This window comes from Micropterus salmoides, unplaced genomic scaffold, assembly GCF_014851395.1.
Source record: "Micropterus salmoides isolate LMB-PRFRI ecotype aquatic unplaced genomic scaffold, ASM1485139v1 Ms_hic_scaffold_9, whole genome shotgun sequence".
Lineage (NCBI taxonomy): Eukaryota > Metazoa > Chordata > Actinopteri > Centrarchiformes > Centrarchidae > Micropterus > Micropterus salmoides.
The window spans coordinates 37,564,878-37,588,474 of NW_024044681.1; the positions used below are offsets into that span (position 1 = coordinate 37,564,878).

The following is a 23,597-nucleotide window of genomic DNA, read 5'->3' on the forward strand; positions in this document are numbered from 1 at the left end:
TATCAGACTCCAGTGTGAACTGTCCGTGGCCTGAAAGTGACCCGCATGCGCAGAAGAATAACACAACATCAAACGCAGCACGCTGTTGCAGGCTACAGAAGTAAACAAGGAGCAACAGAGGTTACCTCCGGTTAGCTCACGGGGGACATGCGTTTTTTATTGTCCTCTCACGGATCACATTTCTCCAGAATGATGACAAGTGTTCACAACTTTTCACACATGTCATTCTGTACTTGCTCCTTGTTTACTTCTGTAGCCTGCAACAGCGTGCTGCGTGTGATGTCGTGTTATTCTTCTGCGCATGCGGTTTGCGCAGCGGTTTCTGCCGCTGGACAACGCAACTGCCCCCCCCCCCCCCGCTCTGTCCCCACTCTGTGTCCACTCAGAGAAGTAGCATGCACGTAACTCAGAAGAGAGCCCCGGTCCAGTGAATTTCAGGTATAAGAAAAGGAATTTGTGAACAGATGATAGCGAGGTAGAAGGAAGAGAGCCACATGTATAATAAAGGCTTTTTGTGGAGCTTTTTCGTTCAGCGCGGCTCCGTCTACAGCAGAACAGCTGCTCTACAGTGACGTCAAAGTCACATCAAATGCAAACAGAGTGTCCAGACTGAGGTTGCATTTAAAAAGATCCGATCTGTATTGGATTGGACCACATATGGAAGTGGTTGGAATCAGGTTCCATGTCACTTAGCCTGTTCACACGGTCATAGAAAGATCAGATCTGAGTCACACATGGGCAAAAAAATCGGATTTGGGTCACATTGGCCTGCAGTCTGAACGTAGCCTTAGAGTGGTATTATATCCTACCCAAGCAAAATGACAGCATAAATCTTATGTACTCTGTGTGCCTTAATGGACTGTAAAATCCTCCAGGTGTTACCCTGTTGTGCAGTAGGGTGTGCAGAGTTCCGACGTTGACAGGCTCAAACACCAGACTGGTCCTCTGAAGGTCATCAGAAAGACTCACGGCCATCAGCTGCAGTAGTTGTGGGTGGAACAGCTGACTGTGTACAGTACACACATACACACCAAAATATTCATAAGCAAAATTTAGGAGCACACAATGAAATTTGGAAGCACAGTAAAAAATGTTCTAGTAACACAGAGTTGATTTAAGCAATAGCTCACTTCAGGCCGTGGTATATCACGGCCTGAAGTGAGCTATTGCTTTTATAAAATGGTTAAGTGTGGAAAAAATAAAGTAGGCTAACAGACGCACTAGAAATTTTGCACTCTTTCGGAGAAGAGCTCTTAAACATCGGACTTTCAACTGCTCACACTATTCCACCGCTCCTGATCGAACCTGGAACTTTCCCAGAGTTATTAGTTGGAGGAAAAGCAGCTCTGTACGGGATCCTCCGGAGACGCCGAAGGGGAAAACGTGCAGGCGCACTGGTTAAACTGAGGCAGCGGGGTTTCACACTGCGCTGCCTTCTATCCACCTGCCGAATGTCCGCTCTCTGGCCAACAAAATGGATGAACTGCTGCTCCTCAACAGAACTAACTTGGACTTCTGCTGATCTGCTGCCCTCTGTTTTACTGAGTCCTGGCTCACTGAACACATCCTGGACAGCGTACTTCACCTACCGGGATTTAATCGTTTCTGGGCGGATCGCGTAACGGAGCTCACAGGAAAAATGAGACAAAGAGCAAACCTCAGCCACGAACTCCCAAAGTACAGACATATTAAGTGTCCCACCAGGGACACTAACACACTGGACTACTGCTACACAACATTAAAGGACGCCTATCATTCTATCCCCCGTGCAGCCATAGGGCTCTCTGATCACTGTCTGGTTCATCCTAACCCAACCGGCAGCGACTGAAACCTGCTAAACCTGTTGTAAAGACTATGAAAAGATGGACCAACGAGTCAAAGCTGGAGTTCCAGGCCTGTTTTACTGGAGTGTTTTTGAGGCTGCAGCCACTGACCTTGACGAACTAACCGACACTGTGACATCAGTTTTTGTGAGGACATGTGTGTGCCGAGTAAAACCTTCCACACATACAACAACCAAAAACCCTGGTTGACAGCGAAACTCAGGCAGCTTCGTCAGACCAAAGAGGAGGCCTTCAGAAGTGGGAACAGAGTCCTGTACAACCAGGCCAGGAACACTCTGACTACAGAGGCCAAAGCAGCAAAGAGGAGCTACGCTGAAAAGCTAGGAAACAGCTTCACAGCGAGCGACACTGCGTCAGTGTGGAGAGGCCTGCAGACACTCACTAACTACAGGAGACCATCCCCCAACTCTGCTGGTACTCAGCGACTGGCTGACAAGCTGAATGGTTTTGACTGTCGGTCCCCCGCTCCATCTTCAACTTCAAACAATCACCTTCCCCCACTGCCACGCTGTCACCCCCCCTCTCTGACTCCTCACCTGCAATCATGATCTGTGAAGAAGATGTGCGCCAGAAAATCAGGAAGACTCCTGGCCCCAGCGGTGTGTCACCATCCTACCTGAACCTCTGTGCAGACCAGCTGGCCCCCATCTTCACACAGATCTGCAACAGATCACTGGAGCTGTGTGAAGTTCCCTCCTGCTTTAAACGCTCCACAATCATCCCGGTCCCCAAAAAACCCTCCATCTCTGGACTAAATGACTACAGGCCTGTCGCCCTGACATCTGTAGTCATGAAGTCCTTTGAAAGGCTGGTGTTGGCCCACCTGAAGGACATTACAGGCCCCTTGCTGGACCCCCTGCAGTTTGCCTGCAGGGCTAACAGGTCAGTGGATGATGCAGTCAACTTGGGACTGCATTACATCCTGCAACACCTCGACTCTCCAGGGACATACTCAAGGATCCTGTTCGTGGACTTCAGCTCGGCGTTCTGTACAATCATCCCGGACAGTCTCAGCACCAAACTCACCCAGCTCACTGTGCCAGCCTCCACCTGTCAGTGGATCACAAACTTCCTGACTGACAGGAGTCAGCAGGTAAGACTGGGGAACATCACATCCAGCACCCGGACTATTAGCACTGGCGCCCCCCAGGGGTGTGTGCTCTCCCCCCTCCTCTTCTCCCTCTACACCAACGACTGCACCTCAAGAGACCCATCTGTCAAACTCCTGAAGTTCACTGAAGACACAACGGTCATCGGCCTCATCCGGGACTGTGACGAGTCAGCCTACAGACGGGAGGTTGATCAGCTGGCTCTCTGGTGCGGCCAGAACAACCTGGAGCTGAACACGCTCAAAACTGTGCCTAAAGAGCTGCTGATCCACTTCTACACAGCCATCATCCAGTCTGTCCTCTGCATGTCCATCACTGTCCGGTTTGGATCTGCCACCAAAAAGGACAGGAGCAGACTACAACGTACAGTCAGGACTGCAGAAAAGATCATCGGTGCCAACCTGCCCTCCATTCAGGAGTCAGGAATCGGGGAGGAAACATCACTGAAGATTCATCTCACCCCGGACACAACCTGTTCCAGCTTTTTCCCTCTGGCAGGCGCTACAGAGCACTGTACGCCAAAACCAACAGACTCAGTAACAGTTTCTTCCCACAAGCCATCACTCAAACAAACAGCTGACTCTGACTCACAGTGTCAGGAACAATTCCCGTTCAATAACCCAGTAACTCTGCCTCTAATCAGCCACCTGTTTACTGACTACCACTTATCATTTATTCATCATTCTCTATTTCAGAGCTGTTCATATTATCATATTGTATACTGTATACCAAATCCACCTACCTCATGTACATAACACCTGCACATAATACTTTTTTATTCCAGCATTCTTTGCATTCATCACACTGTGTACATGTATTCATGCATGTGTGTGCACCTGTATATCACATCCACCTCTGACATGTACATAATAATAACAATAATGGTAATATCAATTTACTCCTGCATCCTTTGCATTCTGCTCATTGCACTATTGTCTCAATCTGTCTGTTTTGTTTATAGCGTGTTTGCTAACCTGTAACCTGTAAGCCTGTGTTTGATTTTATTACTGTATTATTGTGTTATTGTATAAGTAAGCACATTGTGAGCATTGTACAATCCAGAGTCAAATTGCTGGTATGTGTACACATACTTGGCAACAAAGCTGATTCTGATTCTAAGACTGAACTCTTGGTCATTCCAGCCAAGCAATCTAGCCACCATAACATCAAACTACAAAGTGACTCCTCAACCATCACTCCAACCAGGGTGGTGAGAAACTTGGGTGTCACCTCAGACCTCTTAGCCCGCTGCATCAATACCCTTCACATAGGCTATCTGACTCCATACGCAGTCGTTCTTCCATGTTTCTTCTGGCATTCTTTGGCTTTGCTGGCATTGCTCAAAGTTTACTGCCTCTAACCTCAACTATCATCCAACTCAACATGGAAACATGTCTAATATTTCCATTCATTCCGCCAACACTCTCATTAATCACCTTAAATGCAGCAAGGCCACCAGTCTGGTCTACCGCAACCCGTCTACATCTTTCGACCTGAATACCTAAGTCCATTTGTAAATATACATGGACTCTAGACTAGCTAGGCAAGCTTCCTCCCAAGACCCTCTGTTTGTCAAAGAGATGGGGAAAGTGGCCATATGCTTCTAGTTTCACCACCACCTTCACCAAATCTTATTCAAATCCGAAATATCCTCAGAACTGTACCCTGGGCATTCGTTCCATTTTGGAGCAGCCTCCACCTCTTCCAGGCAGAGAATTCCTGACCACATACTTCAAATTCTGGAGGCCTCTGGTCCTCTCCAGCACACCTTACTTACAAGATCTAATCAGAAATGCCTACGTACACCTTTCTGTCTAAAGTTATTTTCCCTCATCCCTCACTCACACACATTCTTCCCCTACCAACCAAAAATCATTCTCTCTCAGTTTTTGTTCTTTCCCCACACACATCCAGTTCTCTTACCTGCAGTAGTCCTGTTCTATAAGCAGCAGGTCCAAATAGGCTGTCTGACTGTCCCTCTTTGTTTTTACTGTCACCCTGGAGCCCCTCCAGCTGTAACTGAAACACACAATGGCAATCAATTTGGTGATCAATGTAATAAAATATCTCTGGGTTAAAGAAAATGTCATTACTTTCAAATTGCCTACTCCAGGCCAGTGTGCTGCCTTCCTTAGCCTATACATTTTTACTAATAATAAAAATGTTGACAGAAGGTTGAGCGACACGGGCCAGGTTTGTTGGTCTATTCCATTTGAACATCTCGCTGCCCTTATCCCCGCCCCATCCGTCTCACTCACACACCACAGTGACACTGACAGCTGAAACACGAGCTACAACAGAAAATGGAAAAGCAGAGTTTGAAAACGTTAAGGGTCGGGCTGAAAAGTTCAGAGACAGAAAAAATCAAAGGTCTTAGCTGAAATACAAGTAAATGTAAAAAGGTAACCGACTCATTCTGTAGTACTACTAGTTCCAGGGCCACAGACGCTAAGACTGGGAAGAGGAAGAGGCCACAGCCCTGTTCACGGCTTAAAGATTAGACAGAGTGGACAGTGAAGCCAGAGATAGTGCAGCTGAACGGTAGATATGTGTCTGAAATGTGTTAATACAGCATGTTATCAGAATTTATCAGTGAAATGCAAATGCTGTTGGTCAGCTACTGTTTTGTAAATGTACCATAAAAAAAGAACTGAGGTGAAGAGTACAAACCGGCTGGTGGAAAAACTCGAATCTGATGTTTAACATGAGTAAAGCTCTGAATGTTTACATTTCGCTGTCCTGTGGGGATTTTGTGTAAAATAAATCACTTCAGTATCAGTGATTCACGAGGTGTTCAACCAGTTTTTTATTGTCTACTCCCATGACTTAAAGCCAACCAGCTGACACTGAGCAGCTGTTTGACAGTTCTCTGTGTCAGAGAGGATTGTGGATATTTTAGTCTTTTTATGTTGAGGCTTCATGTGATTTGAGGTAGTTCAGTCGTGACAATTTCAGTGTGTGTTCTGCAGCCTTTTTAAAGTAGTACTGCAATAGTGATTAATGGCTGGGATGCTGCTAGGTGGTTGTATGAGAGGCTAGACCTGTCTGTACGTGCGTGCATTAGCAGCGCGGCCATGGTGGGGTATACAGTGGACCGTTCCGGTGGGCTGGTCTGGATCAAAGTCCAGGGTAATTTTTTACTCCCAGTGCATCCCTGTTTTGTACCCAATCTCATTCGGGTCTCATTATAATGTTATTTTGGCATACGATAATGTAAATGTAAATCATTTATCCCAGTCATTGTTTTTGGTACGGTACTTTCTATGGAGTATAACAAATCAGTGAACAGGAAAAGGGTCTTAACATGACTGAACATATTTTTTCATTTATTTTCTTTTTATGAAAAAGAATTTGCTTTTCAACATTACACATGAAGCGAACAAAACAAAAATTTTAAAAATTACACATGGCTAAAAACACTTCCTTATTACACTTCCTTACAATTTAAAACATAACATCGCTCAGCTCATCATAGACAGATTGTCTATGATGAGCTGAGCGATGTTATGTTTTAAATTGTCATCCTTTTCTGTCTTTCTTTTGTTATAGAAAATGGCTTTTGTTAAAGCTTTTGTTAAAAAACAAAAATCAAACACACTCATATTGTTTTGTATTTTATAGCAGAGAGGATTTAAGTAAAATGTTACTTTCACTGTGTTTCACTCTGGTCAGCAGGGCTGCTGCAGCCCCTCAGCCCCAACTTCCCATACTAATGCTTCTCAGCACTGTGTATGAAATATTGAGAGCTACCGACAACTAAATTCCTTGTATGTGCCAACATACTTGGAATTCTGTGTTTCTAGTGTGGTTCTAGACATGGTTCTGAGTGATTTAGTAATGGTCTTACTTGGTCATGGACATCATAGAGCCGCAGGTGAAGGATAGCAGTGGTTCATCATCAGTTATGGTTAGATCACTCTCTCTGATCAGTGGAATAGAGGCTGGCATTGCCAACCCCTGGCATGGCTTGTTTACACAGACCTAGGCAAACAGGAAGAACACTCAGGCCTCTCATTTAACAGTTTTATACATCAATATTGCATTCAATCAAATTCTGGTTTTCAAGTCACTGATTTCTATTTGTTAATCATGATGTGTTTATTTGTGTATTTTGAATGTATCTGTAGATCCTGTTTGTGTTAACAAATATATGTAATATGTATTTGTGACTCATCATCATCAGCAGAGACTGGAGAGAGACCTCAACACCAACAACACCAAAGATATGTGGCAGGCCATAAAAAACATCACAGGCTACAAAAGCAGGAGCTCCCCCATCATGTGTGTGGCCACATTACTCCAGAGGACTGGCCACTGTCAGTATCCACAGCACTTTGTGTACGAAAATTGAGACACAAATACACAGAAGTGCTAATAAACAGTATAAGCTACCGCTATCACTAACTGTTGATACACGGAGAAGCCATCTCGGATCACACAGTCGGGGGGTAAAGGGTTCTCCTGACTTTCCGAGTCGGAAATCCTACTCCAGCTGACATATACCATAAAAACCTGAGCCAATTAGCTAGTTGATGTTATTACTGAAATTTTCAACCTCTCACTGTCTCAATAGAGGGTTCCCACCTGCTTCAAGACAGCCACCATCGTTCCTGTACTAGTGTCTAGTCTAAACGACTACAGCTGCCCTCCACTCAGCCCTCACACACCTTGAGAAAAACTACACCTACGTCAGAATGCTGTTTGTGCTCAGCATTCAATACAATCTCCCCATGAAACTAATCAGCAAACTCAGCACTCATGGGCCCCCCAGGGCTGTGTGCTCAGCCCCCTCCTGTTCCTGATTTAAACCCATGACTGCATCCCCGACATGGAGAGAACTCTGTTGTGAAGTTTGCGGACGACACCACCATCATCGGCCGGATTTCAAACAACCATGAGACTTAATATCGGGAGGAAATCAAAAATCTTGCAGAGTGGTGGACAGAGAACAACCTACTGCTCAATGCCAGAAAAACCAAGGAGATAAAGACCAGTGTTTCCCATACATTCATTTATTTGTGGTGGCCCACCACAATATCAATGCTGACTGCCACATATTGATTTTCGATTTTTTTTTCTAGGCCTATTTAAAATCATATTTGGTTGCAGAGCGCCATAGCGCATTTGCGCAGCACATCCTCTTGCTCATCCCTCTCTCTCTCTCACCCGTCCCTCTCTTTCTTGCTCTCTCTCCTTCTACCCCATGAACACAGCTGCACAAATCCGTTCAACACAACGCTGTCAATGTCGGAGACCCGGCTTAAAAAAGTTATTAGCAAGCATGTAAGGAGCCTAGCTAATAAGGAGTATTAAGTTAATGTTAGAATGCAGCAGGGTTTTCGAGGTTAACACGCTGTATATAGCTGGTAGTCAATATCGACTGCACGTGCACGAGATAGGGGGTGAAATGCAGGGCCACAGGCTGAATTTGAACCTGGGTTGCTGCAGTAAAGACTCAGCCTTGTACCAAGTATGTTTACCACGCCCCACAACTGTATTTCTTAAGGATGTTTATTTTTTATTGTCTGAGAGAACGACACCTGCTGTGAAAACAGAATCAAGTTCAATTTGGTTGATTTAATATAAATCATAGCCAACTGCTGACGAAGAAAGAGCAGACACACATATGGACAGAGAGACAGAAAGGCGGGCAAGTCAGTGTGTGTGCAGTAAGAGTAGGTGTGTCCTAAAAACAGAAGTGAAGGGAAAAGCAAGGTGAGTAAACACTACAATTAGCTGGAGAATTTAGTAGAATAAAAATGGTGAAATAAGAAATAAGCTACAATAAATAGGGTAACGTATTCTCAAATAAAATACATAAACCCCACCACAGTACACTGTCATTCTGTGGGAACACTGCAGTCTTTACAATATTATGTACTATGATAGGCTACACTATGTTTCATTTTGCAGCTTGGTAAGGTGATGTGGCATGAGGTTGTTTTAAAAAGGTAGAAAACTCCTGGTATACTGTATGATGTGATATACCTTCCCAAAACCTAAACAGTGGGCTGTTGGACAGGAAGACTTGCTGTTTGTCCACTTTTTGGACTGCATGTCAATTTCACTAAAAGGAGAGGAAACACACACAGTCAGTTGTTTATACAGTACACAACCAACAACTGTGCACTGTTCATCAGAAAATGGTGTTTATTCAAATTACCCGATGTTATTATTTCATATATATTTGATTATGTAGTAATATTTTTGTATATTAATTATTTTTTAGTAGAACAACAACAAAGTACTCTATATTTGAAGTGTACAAAACACAATGCCACCCACACTGAATCAGAAACCAGATGTGAGTGGGTATATGAGAGTGTATGGCTATCTCTATAGCTCTGACCTGTGGCTATTACTGCGGTGGCAGGGGAAGAGCATCTGTGGTGTTGTTCTGCCCTCGATACTCTACCTGAGGTAGGTCTCACTGAAAGACGCCTGTTGAACTGCCTGCTTGGTTTTCATTTATACATTTTTCTCTGCACTACATTGATAATTCTAAAAAAAGTACTTCTGAAGACAGCTAAACCAAAAGCTTTTAGCACTTTTAGTAAAGCTCTGTTTCAGCCTTATTACCACAATAAAAGCATTTCAAGGTCAGACTGCTATTTAGCTTAGCTAAAACTGTGTGCTGTGGTGCTAGCTTTAATGAGGTTTGGATAAAACGTCTTAGAACATATAATATTCTTCAGTAGGAGAACAAAACAGTACACACCCAAACACAAGCACACACACACACACACACACACACACACACACAGTGTAACCATATTTTGTTTTTCAATAAAGAGGACAGTGGGGGCAGGAGGCAGACGGACAACCGCAGTAGGTGGACAACAATTTGTATTACAACAATAATTTTAGTAAAACATAACAAGAGGAACGTGTTGCTCTCAAGAAGAGAGACAATTATTCCCACAAATTTTACTTGGCTAGAATCTGCCTACAGATTGTTTATAGGCCTATTTGTAACATTTTGTTTTCTGTCTTGTTTGATTAGTGCTAATGTTAGTGTAGGTATTATAATTTCAGATAAAAGGATCCTATAGCTTACCACTAGTATAATTTAAATTCCAGTTCCAGCAGTTTAATTATGGTACCTTGTTCTCATTATTAAATCCTTGTGCAAGAAAATTGCTGTAGCACCACGTCAAACTTTTTTTAATGTCCCACCCCATCGAGGCTGTGGTCAGTTTAAAAGAAGTGACATTGATGAGAAATATCCACACGCTTTGATAAAAGCACTGGATCTTATCTTAGATCACTAGTCTGTATCCAACGGTGGAGAGGGAAGAGTACCAACAGCTTGTGAGGTACCAGTACGTAAGAAAAAGTCCTGGTACGCCAAAGAGTAAAATGTAGAATTGCCTGTACTGCATGCCAGTGAGTACCAGCTTACATCAACACTGCATTTGGGCATTTTTTTACGCTGTTGACAAGCAAGTCTCTTGGCTGTTGAAGTGGTGCTGAGGGCTTCTGGTCTGAGACGTGACTCCAAAGCGGAAGTCCCTGAAACCTGCATTCTTTTGAACGGCCAGCAGGGGGCGACTCTTCTGGTTGCAAAAAGAAGTCCAGTTCCATTAGAAATAATGGCAAAATGACCCTACTTCTCAGCTGAATAATTACCTCAGTAAACACTTTCCTGATGAGTTTATGGTCTCAGTCACTAGTTTCAAGTCTTCTTCAATACAGCATGATGTTCATTTAGTAAATTATGGTCCCATTTATTTTAAAACAGACCATTAAGGAGAGTATGTTTCAGGGCGGGATTATCTATGATTGACAAGTCGTTACCATGGCAACCTGTCAATCAGGCTAGAGCCAACTCATACCCTCGGCACTGTGTAAATTTTAACCAGCACCGTTGAAAAAGCTTATTAGGAGTTGGCTGTTCACTTTCTCTGTTGAGTACATTTAGTTTTAAGACTGTTGTTCGCTAGACAAAGTTATCAGCCCTGTTAAAATGACAGTTAACGTGAGTTACAGTTGCACCTAGCTAAGCAAGCAAGCTAGCTCCGCACACAGCCGTTAGCTCCACCCTCTCATCCAAATATGGTCACTTCCGGGCACTTCCTGGTTGCAAAAACTCAACATGGCATCGGTCATACTCAATGCTTCAAAACAGCAGTCCACAAACCAACGGATGACGTCATGATGACTACATCCATTTCTTATATACAGCCTATGATTTTAACCAATATTCACATGAAAGACATGTAGGCCTAAATGACGACCATTTAGTGTTGTGTGAAAAAGGTGGGCCTAAAGAGAAAGGTCAAAGCAATGCAAAAACATGAATGCACTGAACATGAAACAATATGACGCTGTATATATGTAGTGCAACATACCGTGATTTCATGCGATCCAGCAAAGATACAGGGTGTAACAAGATGGAGGCTGAGATGTGGGACGGCCTACAGTGGAGTTTTGTCACGCCTGGGCTCTGACACAGCTGTTGCATCGAAGAGATGCATCTCCCCAGGAAGTCTTGCATCTAATGATACATTAATCAGATGGATTAGACCAGTTAATCAGACCAGTAATGCTGGTCTCATCTCTGAAAATGTCATTTTTACTGAAAAGTCACGACAACAATCTTGAAGCTGGGGCCTATAACATTTCTGTATCACTGTCAACATGGCACAAGTCTGAGGTGAATGCTGTCAGATTAAGGGATGCAGCATGCAGAGAGATGTGTGTCTTGTTCCACAATCTAAGATCACTGTAATGAATGTATTATTTCAATCATCTTATGCACAAAACCAGTTTAATAATCTAGGAACACTGTGAAAGTTGTTGAGGAGATTCTTCTCATACTAGAAAGTCTATAAAAACTATTTTCCAGAAGAGAACACCCACAGTAATAATTTGACCAGCACTTTCTCTATTTATTTTCAGTGTCCATCCATGTTAACTGTGCAGATGAATAAATTATCAAGAAAAATATTATACATACGGCATGACAGCAACTTAAGAATGAAAGTCTCAACTTATCATTCTGTTTTTCAATGCTTGTCCACTGTGTACCGTAAAACAGGCACCAGAATCTGCTCTCTAATAACATTAAAAGAAGGGAAAATGATGTGAAAATATATCAGTGGACTCACTGGGAAAAGGGTATTGGACCGTATTAAGGCTTCAACAGAAAAGTTTTAAAATCCATTAATGATGCAGCCTGTGAAAGGAAATCATACTATATCCCAACTCTGCTCTTGTTCTCTCTCTCTTTATTTGTAAGGAACATTAACAAAAAAGACAACTTTTGTTTCTAAATGACAAACTCACTTTGACAGATAGATGAAGCCAGCTAATATAAGTATTCCATGTCCGAAAAGGGCATAGTAGTGTCAGAACTAGATCTCGAACTAGAAGAAAGTTCAGTACATATCTCAGTGTATTCCCACCTCAGAGCAATTGTAGAATTCAGTGTTTTTGGAGTTTGACCCAAACTAGGGAATAAGAGTCAGGATATCCCAGTGTCCGCTTCTTTGACTGTTTGTTAATGGATATGCAATCCCTGGAATAGCTCTTTCACCCGTCACACTGTTGTTGCATCTATGCATATTAGAGAACACGGACACAAAATTGAGCTGTTTCCACTCGGCAGCTTACCCTGGCGCTGCCTTCCTGCTTCGCAGCCCTGAGCCAGTCAAAGGGCGTCCTGCCTTCCACATCATGGAGTCTTAAATCTCCTCCAGCATCCAGCAAGCTACTCACTACTGAAGGGTTACAGGAGAATACGCCTGCATGAACTGGGGTGCTCCAGTCCTCACAGCGACTAGAAGAAAGTTGTTTATATGTTAATATACTGTCACCTGATAGCTATCATTCTCTTTGTTGTAAGACAGTTGATGTAAACAGCAGAGGTGTGACAAAGTTATTGTTTTGTAAGGCTTGGCTAGGAAGATCTGAATAAAGTCCTAAGTCAAGACCAACAAGTCTCAAGTCAAGTCCATCTCCTAGACTTTGCATTTCCTGTCCTAAACATTACATGCCCTGTCCCACAGTTTACAGTTCCAAAAACACTTTTTCCAATTTTATAACCTTTAGAAGTACAGTATTGTATTACTGGTTCTATGTTTGATATCGTTTATCAGATCTGAATTTAGTTTCTCTTACTGAATGTTGTTGCTTGTTTCAACAATTTGCTATTAGCCGAGCCAGCGCACGTAAAACACACTGGCAGATTAAAATTTCTCCTTCTTTTGCTTTGTAAACAAGGAGGCGCGTTGCCCACGTGAGAGTAGCCTACATCAGACCCACTTATTGTATGTGTTGGCGCATCATATGGAGGCTGTCACCAGTCCCTGTTTTCTGTTCCGGTGATGCAGCAATTTTCGGAACCTGTTCTGCATTGGTCACCTGTTCCTCCTGAGTTGCAGCAACTTCCTGTTCCTTCTGAGCTTCAATAATTTTCTGCCCGTTCCTGCACTACAGCAATCCTCTGAGCAAGAACTTCAGATGTTACCAGTTTCTGAGCTGCTGATCCTGATGAGCTGCAGCAGTTACCTGATCCTGTGCTTCAGCCCCCTCCTGTTTCGCCAGCCTCCAGTCTTGCTGCCCTCTCACCAGCCTCCGGTCTTGCCTCTGTCTCACCGGCCAATAGTCCTTGTGCCCTGTCGTCTGCCTCCAGTTCTGCTGCCTTGTCACCAGCCTCCACTCAGATCGCCAGTTGCTGGGCCCTGATCCCACACTTCAGCCTCTGATCCTGTTTTCCAATCACACTGCTGTCATCCAGAGCAGTTCCTCCTGAGAGGATCTTTCATCTTCACGACCTTTAAAGGGGTTAATCACGTCTTTGCTGCCAGCTTTCTGCCCAGCCTCCAGAGTGGTTGCACCTAGGCCGCTTGCCTACTGGTTGCCTTAATGGACCGGCTCACCCTTTGGTCCTGCCTCTTGATCATCTTCTGGACCAGGCCACACACCTGACGTTTCCTGCTCAGGCCCTGTCCAGCCCTCTGGCTGGCTGCCTGAGACACTTGCCCTTGCTCTTGTTTCTTCCCTTTTTGATTTATTTGCTATTGTCAGACACTGCTGCCAGTGTACAACTTTTGTTTCACTGTTAATAAAACACAGCTAAACTAAACCTGCTCTGCCTTGATGTTCTGTGTCTGGGTCCCATCCCTATCCAAGGTGGGTTAAAATCAAGTGCAACACCACTTTGTTGTCTTGAGTCTTGAGGTCCCTAGGAGCTGGCCCTTCTGTGTTGGGCTGAGCCATGCGTTGTGTGGTGGTTGTTGCCAATATACAGGTCTGTGCATTTTTCAGTGCATTGAACAGCATGTACTAGATTGCTTTTGTTTTGTTTGGATGTAAGGTCTTTCAGGTGGATCAGTATATGTCTTTGGGGTTAAAAAACACAGGGATGTTGAAAAAGTTTTGGTGTTCTTCCTGGATCTTGTGGCTCTTCACAAAGGTTCAGTTTGAATATCCATAGCTTTAAGTGCATCCTTCCTCTTCTTGGGCTTGGGCTGCTCTGTGGTGCAGGCTTCTGATAACCCCTAGCTTATGCTACAGTGGTGAGAGTCAAAGTGTAACACAAAAGTGTTTAGTGGGGGCTCCTGCCCTCTTCAGTGTTTAGGACACAGTCCAAGAAGGCCAAACTGTTGTTACTCACATCCTATTGTGTGAACTTGATGTTATGTCCACTGAGTTGATGTGTTCTGATTTTGAACCATGTGTCATCCACATAGCCCTACCAATTGATCAGTGCTGTTCGCCTGGACGAGTTCAGTGCTCTGTTCGGCCTGTCACAATAATTACATTATCAACTTATTATGCGCTATATGGACAGGACCTCGACCATTTTTACTGACCTTGATATTGCCCATTGTGTTTACATGTGTGTTTATTTACATAAGAATGAATGTTGCAACATTTTAGCCAGTCGCTGCTTTGGCCCTCTTGTCTGCTTTTTGAGGCACACGCACAGAGCGGACAGCGACAGGTAAAGGTGTTATTATTGGTGTTTAGAGCTGAAACGATTCATCAATTAATTTGATTAATTCAATTGCTCCATATAACTACACTGCTCAAAAAAATAAAGGGAACACTAAAATAACACATCCTAGATCTGAATGAATGAAATAATCTCATTAAATACTCCTTTCTTTACGTAGTTGAATGTGCTGACAACAAAATCACACAAAAATTATCAATGGAAATCAAATTTATCAACCCATGGAGGTCTGGATTTGGAGTCAAAGTGGAAAATCACACTACAGGCCGATCCAACTTTGATGTAATGTCCTTAAAACAAGTCAAAATGAGGCTCAGTAGTATGTGTGGCCTCCACGTGCCTGTATGACCTCCCTACAACGCCTGGCCATGCTCCTGATGAGGTGACCTCTGGACTAAAGCATCCGCCAACTCCTGGACAGTCTGTGGTGCAATGTGGTGTTGGTGGATGGAGCGAGACATGATGTCCCAGATGTGCTCAATTGGATTCAGGTCTGGGGAACGGGCGGGCCGGTCCATAGCATCAATGCCTTCCTCATGCAGGAACTGCTGACACACTCCAGCCACATGAGGTCTAGCATTGTCTCGCATTAGGAGGAACCCAGGGCCAACCGCACCAGTATATGGTCTCACAAGCGGTCTGAGGATCTCATCTCGGTACCTAATGGCAGTCAGGCTACCTCTGGTGAGCACATGGAGGGCTGTGCGGCCCCCCAAAGAAATGCCACCCTACACCATTACTGACCCACCGCCAAACCGGTCATGCTGGAGGATGTTGCAGGCAGCAGAACGTTCTCCACGGCGTCTCCAGACTCTGTCACGTCTGTCACATGTGCTCAGTGTGAACCTGCTTTCATCTGTGAAGAGCACAGGGCGCCAGTGGCTAATTTGCCAATCTTGGTGTTCTCTGGCAAATGCCAAACGTCCTGCTGTAAGCACAACCCCCACCTGTGGACGTCGGGCCCTCATACCACCCTCATGGAGTCTGTTTCTGACCGTTTGAGCAGACACATGTACATTTGTGGCCTGCTGGAGGTCATTTTGCAGGGCAGTGCTCCTCCTGCTCCTCCTTGCACAAAGGTGGAGGTAGCGGTCCTGCTGCTGGGTTGTTGCCCTCCTACAGCCTCCTCCACGTCTCCTGATGTACTGGCCTGTCTCCTGGTAGCGCCTCCATGCTCTGGACACTACGCTGGCAGGCACAGCAAACCTTCTTGCCACAGCTCGCATTGATGTGCCATCCTGGATGAGCTGCACTACCTGAACCACTTGTGTGGGTTGTAGACTCCGTCTCATGCTACCACTAGAGTGAAAGCACCGCCAGCATTCAAAAGTGACCAAAACATCAGCCAGGAAGCATAGGAACTGAGAAGTGGTCTGTGGTCACCACCTGCAGAACCACTCCTTTATTGGGGGTGTCTTGCTAATTGCCTATAATTTCCACCTGTTGTCTATTCCATTTGCACAACAGCATGTGAAATTGATTGTCAATCAGTGTTGCTTCCTAAGTGGACAGCTTGATTTCACAGGAGTGTGATTGACTTGGAGTTACATTGTGTTGTTTAAGTGTTCCCTTTATTTTTTTGAGCAGTGTATATAGCACAGTTTCACACAGACATTTACTACGACGTGATTAAGATGGCGCTGTTCGCACAGTGGAGGAGGAGAGAGAAAAGCAACTTTGTAGGCTCATAGGCCTACTTTATTTTAATTCTCGTCAGAAACTTGGCAGCGCTTCTTCTCACACAACTGAGACACATTTGCCCTGATAGAGGTTGCAGTTGAAACCCCAAGTACAGCTTCAAGATGGGCATCAGTAGGCCTGGACCTGTACTTCAGAGTTGAGAAATGTTTCTCACACAGATATGTGCTTCCAAAAAGGCACATTAACTGAATGAACACTTTGGACAGTACTAAGAAGCATGGATGGATGTATTCCTCAGAAATTGTCTTATCAGATGTGCTTTTCCCTGTGCTTCCCTGAATTTAGTTCACTGTTACACTGTAAAGCTGATGATACACGGAGCAACTTTTAAAGCAATCGTGCAGGGCAACATTGCCGTCAATGGTAATGAGTAAAGCCTATTACCATAGTCCCCTTCCCCCACCACCCGCCCTGCACCACCGCTATCCGTTCAAAACGTTAGTCGGACTTGTCACTAGCAAGATTGCCCACCAACATTGCTCAAAAAAGTTGGCCCGTGTATCATCAGCTTTAGTCAATTAGTTCCACTTGCAACACACCTGGGACACTCTCCACATCAGCTGAGAAGGGGTCTGCAAAAAGTTGGAAAGTGTCACAGTGTGTCTTGAAATCAGCAAAGCACTCAAAGTTTTCAACAGCAGATACATATTTATCACCACTGAATGACATGCCTTCCTCTACAAGAGATCTGCATGACCAATTCAATTCAAAAAACTTTATTTATCCGTTGAGCATCAGTGCGTGTACCATTCCACAAACACAGCACAATATACCAAAAAGAAAGATTGAGTTAAAAATAGATAAATAAAGAATAAAATAACAAACGCAGACATACACATAGATGAATAAGTCCCGTGATGGTAAATGGCTGAGGTTTTTTGCAGAAAGTGGACATTTCCACAATCTCAGTTTTGCGGAGAAAGCTTTCACATTTTCATAAGTTGCTGTGATAAGCTGATCAGGGCCCTAAAGCTTCAGGTTAAGGATGTTCAGCTCCATGTCCATTAGAAAGATCCATCAACCATTTTGGATCATTAAACTCAGGAACATCCATTCTGCCATCTTTCATGAATCTCTTTACCCCTGCTCTTAACTCAAAGAATCTCCTCAGGACATTTTCGAACATATGCTGACTCAATTTCTTGGATCTGATGTAATTAATACATTTCAGGACAACAGACATATTTCAAGCACTTTCTCGCAGTGCCTGTTGGTGTGTAATGCAGTGCAGAACTACTGCTGGAACTGCTTTTTCCTTTTCTTACTTTCTTCGTACCAGCGCAACCAGGCTGTTCTTCCTGCCTGTCATAGATTGTGCTCCGTCAGTTGTAATACCTACCAGTCGGCTCAACGGTAAACCAGCACACTCAAACATGTCACACAGCTGCTGAAATATTTTGTTGGATGTGGTGCGGAAGTGCATTGGACACAAACTCTTCTCATTGATACACCTGATGAAAATTGAGAGCCAAGCCATGTCGGTTTTATCTGTGCTTTCATCAAGCGCCACAGAGAATGCAGTGAAGCTTTAACTTAATCAAGTAACATAAATGTCACTTGATAACTCGCTGATGCGCTCCACCAACATGTTTGCAGATTGCGCTGTATTGTTGAACAAGCTCTTTATTTCTGGGCATAAAATATCCGCAACTTTCACCATGCAGTGCCTCATAAACCTCCCTTCAGTAAATGGCTTTTCGACTTTGGCAATTAATTCACTCACCGCATAACTTGCTTCAACTGCAGTATCAGCGTCCTTTTTGGCTTTACAAAAAATACTTTGCTGAGATATAAATCCTCTCTTTAGCTGCGTGGCTCGTGTTGTCCTCTCGTCTCCCTGGTACTTCTCATACTACTCACCGTGTTAAGTTCAGTAATGGTGATTGATATTATATTCCTTTAAAACAACTTTTTTGTTGCATATGAGGCAGATAGCATTGCAGTTAAACTCCATAAAAAATACTGCTTCATCCATCTTTCTTGAAACAGTCTGTGTTCATCCTCCAGCTTAAAAGATTGTGTTTTAATTGTAATTATATCAAAAGGGTAGCTTATTTTGGCATTAAACTATAAACTATACTATATTTGGCGGGCCAAATATATATATTTATATATTTTTTACATCCCCTCATGGGCCTGATGAGACCTGTGGGTATCAAGTGATTCTAAGAAGGCAAAAGTTAGAGTTAAAGGGGCTGTATGTAGTGTTTCAATGTAATCACTTAATGAAGCAAATTTCCCTTATTGTTACAGGGCTCTAACCTCACTTAGAAATGAAGCCCACACCTGTTTTCTCAGTTGCTTGGAACAGCCACTATTCTACAATAAATGTGAAGGCACCAGGTCGTATTTCAGCCCTGTGCGTGCTCCCGAGCCTCCCTCTGACTACAGCAACAACACGGCAGACATGCAGTCCACTAACACCATAAAACAACTCCCAGCAAAAAAACAGACTCCACATAAACTCTAGGTGAGGTTCAGATGATGTCGATGAAAACACATCAGAGAGTCTGGAGAAACACAGTAAGTGTCATGTTAGCGCGCTGACTAACGCCGAGCCGTTGCTAATGTTATCCGGTGCAATATATTGTTATGGCTTTCCACATTACTTCACCAGCTAACACGACACATATTACTATCCTGTATACTACTGGTATTACAGTATGTCAAAGTGTTGATTTAGCCTGCAAGAAAGGATGATATGGAACAAAGCAAATGTGGAACGATTCATTTACTAGCCTTGATGCAAGGCAGGAGCAGCCAGCTACTTTAGGTCCTACTGCTGTTTGCTTTGTAACGTTCAATTTAGATTTATTGTCGTTTTACTGATACTCGGGTATATAGCTTCTCCAGTTGCTGAAACTTATGTGACCCATGTAATATACAATAATGCAAAATTACTGTGCAGGCCAGCAAAACAATATTAGAACCAGACACTACAGTAATGTTACTTACTGTGGTCTAACCAAAAAATAATAAATAAAGTGTGCCAGCAATCTCATTTATAACTTTAGTATAGCTCACTAACCGTTTCGTTATCATCCACTATATTTAGCGGTGTCGACATTGCTGAGCCTCCTTTGATACACAAATACCTTAAAACTTCAATTAATAGCTCCAAATAGCTGCTTACTGGCCCGTTTACTGGCCTGGTGTGGGAACACATTTTGATAAATAACGCAGGTCCCCATTAAAAGCCTTGTCTGGTTTTTATAGAAGTTCTCTGTATGTATAAAACCTTAAACCCTGCGGTGTCGCCTGCTTTAGCTGCTTCTAAGCTGCTTAGATCGTTAATGCAAATATTAATGTTTAAATGTATGATCAAAAGCTTATGTCAGTATGGACATGCTACACATCGTTAGATGGGTTAGATTCTCCACAAATCAATCGCTCAGTTCATTTAACGGAAACAACGAGCCCCAAAGCCTAAGATTTACCTGGTACAAGAGATGAAAAGGAAATAAAAGTGCTGACTCATGTTACCTTTGAACCGAATGTGTCCCTTCCTTGATTATTTATCTTCCTTTAGTCTTTAAGAGTCCACCGGTCAAAAGAATCCAAACAGCTTTTCATAAAAATTAATCCATTTGTGAATCCTGTCATGTGAAGTCCATCGCTCTCTGTCTGCTAACTTCTGACACACTTTATTGTTACGTTATGCAGCCTTGTGCTGTATAATGACAAATAAACCTTGTACCTTGTATTTTTCTCATCCTGCACCATGTTGTTGTTTTCGTTATATTGCTACCTACAAAATAAAAGCGCATAAGCCGTCTGTTGGAGCTAGATCAAATGAATGACATGTATATGATATTATTGGATCATTTTTATACAAGTAATATTCTGTTTGAAATAAATAAACTGTTTCATAGTAGTCTATTTCTGTTTTGTGCGAAAAGAATTAAAGGCCTGTCCCATATGGACGCCTGTCCCAAATAAAGGCAGGGTCAATTCAGTGATTTTAGCAAATAAAAGCCTGGGCTATTAATCAAAGTTTTACAGTAGTAACATTACTGAAAAGCATACAGGTGAGCTAACGCCAATGAATTGGCTAAATGCAGTAAATGTAACGTTATCATGTAACGAGCATGGATTATTTCAACCTCTAGCTGAGAAAAACATAACTGTAACATTGCAGTGGGAGTTTACCTGAGTTTCCAGCATGTTGTGTGAAGCTGTCTCCCTGTCTCTATAGTAGCTCTCACACTGCCTTTTTTTCCCGGGACTATCGTGCCAATATGCCAGTGTCTCGCTGCGCTGTATGAAAGGAACAGAGCCAGTGCTGATCTGCCTCTGAGGTGGGAACGTTGAAGTAACAGAGCCTAAACATGAAAGCGGTTGTGTTTCGGGTTATGTTCGCTCATGAGTTCAAGAGAGCACGCGTACGAGCACACACCTGGTTGCAATCTTTAAACCGCAGCACTAGTGGCCACTGAAAACTCCATATTACCCCATATTAAGTCACAGAGTCAGAGTCATCAGATTTATGAGTCAAGTCCAAGTCATGCAACTCAAGTCAACACCTTTGTTGTTTTTAAAACAAAATAATTCAAACTTTATGAACAAGATTTTAGATTTAGATTTAGAGGCATATTTAAGTATCCTTAGAATGAGTGCCAGTCCCAGACTTACTGGTTGGGGTCAGCTCCATAATGCAGGAGTAGCTCCGTCACCTTCACCTGGCCCAACAGAGCAGCACAGTACAATGGAGTCTGTCCCAAGTGATTTGAACAGTTCACATCAACACCTGGAACACACCAGAAAACGTTAAGGGCATGTTTGTTGGTTTGCATTTTAAGTGTGTGTGTCCCTTTATTTTAAGCACTGGATGCCTGATTTAAGAATATCGCTGTGCAGGGAAACACACAAAGAGAGAGAGAGAGACGTCATCTGGTGGTACGTTAGAAGACGCAGACACGGTGGATATTTTACAGCACATCCCAGGTAAAGCAACATAAACACACCTTTTGTGCAGACGTCAATCAGTACCACCCCCATTGAGAAACACTACCATAGTACATCTTACAGGCAGGTTGTCCGCATGGCCTAAGGCAGGTGCATTATGAAGTCCTTACCTTTGTGTTGTGTCCTGAAGAAGGATGTATTTACACATTTTTTGCAGTTGTAATCATTTATATATTGAACAGATGCATAGTGCATTAATGGTTGAACACGTCTTACATACTGTCGTAAAAACGGAATCACGGGTGAAAAAGTCCAAATCGCTAGTTGTTGTAGTTTTTTTGGGAGAAAACGTAAAAGTTATTTAATAGTCAGTGTTTTTTAAAGAACGTAGTTGAATGGAAGAATTGCTAATGCCTATCAGGTGCTAATGGGGATCCTAATGAAGAAATAAAAAGAGAGGTTAAAATTTTTTTTGTGTATGCTGTCAGTTATAGTTCTTAGAATGAAAAAAAATTTGAATCAGACTTCACAAACTTGAAATAAGAATCGGCCAAGAAAATTGTAATTGGTGCATCTCTAGGTATGTCCACTTCTTTAATACAATCTATGTATTAAATTAATCTTTATTTGCATGATACCAACCTAGATGTATACCAATAGGTATACTTACAATAGAAATACTAGTAATATTACAGTAACTAGGTTACATACCCTTCTTCAGCAGTTTCTCCAACTTGCTTAGATTTCCGTCCAAAGTGCATTTGTGCAGTTGAGCGTGTATGCCTCCAGTGGTAACCACACCCACATGTACAGGACAGGGGAACGGCAATGCAGTCATCCTCTTTCTTCTGGTCCACCCAGCTGTCAGTACAGTCAGGTGACAGTTGTTAAAGCCTGTTTTTCTTCATGGGTGCTTTCAAGCCTCACATGTTGAGTGCAATAAAACAACAGTGATTTATATAATAATACAGGATCATTTGGTAACCATGGAAACAAATATGTGCATGAAGGGACTTTCCTAGATCACAAATTAGTAAAAATGAGTGTGTTGTGTTTGTGCAGTCCCTCTATTAAAAGTGAGTGAAATGTGTTTCCATTAACAATTTGGGTGTGATTTTCTAAATCAGTTAACTAGTTATGGGGAGCACTACAATCAGTTGTATAATGCCCTCTGTGGCTCCAGAGAAGCTGGAGAGACTGAAGAGACAAGACTGCATAAGACAATGAAAAGAAAAAGGAGAGCTCTGTGGTAAAAAATAAAATAACCTTCTGGTAATTTTTGAGATCAGTAATAGTCTGAGCTGTGAACACACACTGCTAGCTAGCTTACAGCTGATATCTGTACAGTTGGTACACTGGTATGAAGGTATTTTTGTGTCTCTTTAATGCAAGCAAAAAAATGTTTTGAGAGAATATTTATGGCACTGCAATCAAAAATCAAGTTTGTAATTCAAAATAAACAGGCCTCTTTTGTGTCACAAAAAGTTTTAATTGCTATTATGTCATATTATTTGATTGCAAGTGAAAAAGTTTTCCTTGCGAGTCAGAAAGTTTTGCAAGTAAAATAGTTTTGCAAGTCAAAAGGTTTTCCTTGCGAGTCAGAAAGTTTTGCAGGCTAAACCGTTTTGCAAGTGAGAGAGTTGAAAAGTTTTGTGAGTCAAAAATGGTCAAAATAAGAGATTCTATTGGTGGGTTTGACTGACCAATCATGGGTTTGCATTGACCGCCTGGCCACGCCCACAATCCCCTCCCTCCGATGGCTCCGACCAGCACTCAGCTCTACTGGAGACGGCACTGTAATGTGGACAGGCTAGATGGAGGTAAGCTGACGTTATGCCGCTCATTTCAATAAAAATGCTTTTAAATGTAGTATGGCATGATTTAATGCTTATTTATTTTTACTGTTGGCAAGGTCACAGAGTCTATCGCTGTCTCCTTTTTTAGAATGACATGTATCATGCTGCCTTGCGCCCGATGTCAGCTGGGATTGGCTCCAGCCCCCCCTGTATGCAGGATAAGCGGTTGACAATGGATGGATGGATGGATGGATGGATGGATGGATGGATTTGGTGCCAA

At 43.0% G+C, this 23,597-nt stretch overlaps 1 protein-coding gene across 3 annotated transcripts in view; it reads right to left on the reverse strand.

Moving 5' to 3' along the window:
* The window catches only part of LOC119895913 (inactive serine/threonine-protein kinase TEX14-like), a 118,551-nt gene extending 95,242 nt beyond the window's left edge, over positions 1-23,309 (reverse strand). For all 3 annotated transcript variants that reach the window (XM_038709329.1, XM_038709330.1, XM_038709328.1), the window contains exons 1-9: positions 23,225-23,309; positions 22,233-22,382; positions 21,249-21,363; positions 12,569-12,734; positions 11,305-11,450; positions 8,942-9,020; positions 6,801-6,934; positions 4,877-4,972; positions 883-1,006 (exon numbers count right to left, since the gene is read on the reverse strand). In XM_038709329.1, the coding sequence (XP_038565257.1) occupies positions 883-1,006; positions 4,877-4,972; positions 6,801-6,934; positions 8,942-9,020; positions 11,305-11,450; positions 12,569-12,734; positions 21,249-21,363; positions 22,233-22,382; positions 23,225-23,231 (1,017 nt within the window). In that variant the 5' untranslated portion in view covers positions 23,232-23,309. The remainder of the gene's footprint in view (positions 1-882; positions 1,007-4,876; positions 4,973-6,800; positions 6,935-8,941; positions 9,021-11,304; positions 11,451-12,568; positions 12,735-21,248; positions 21,364-22,232; positions 22,383-23,224) is intronic.
* Between the last annotated feature and the right edge of the window lie 288 nt (positions 23,310-23,597).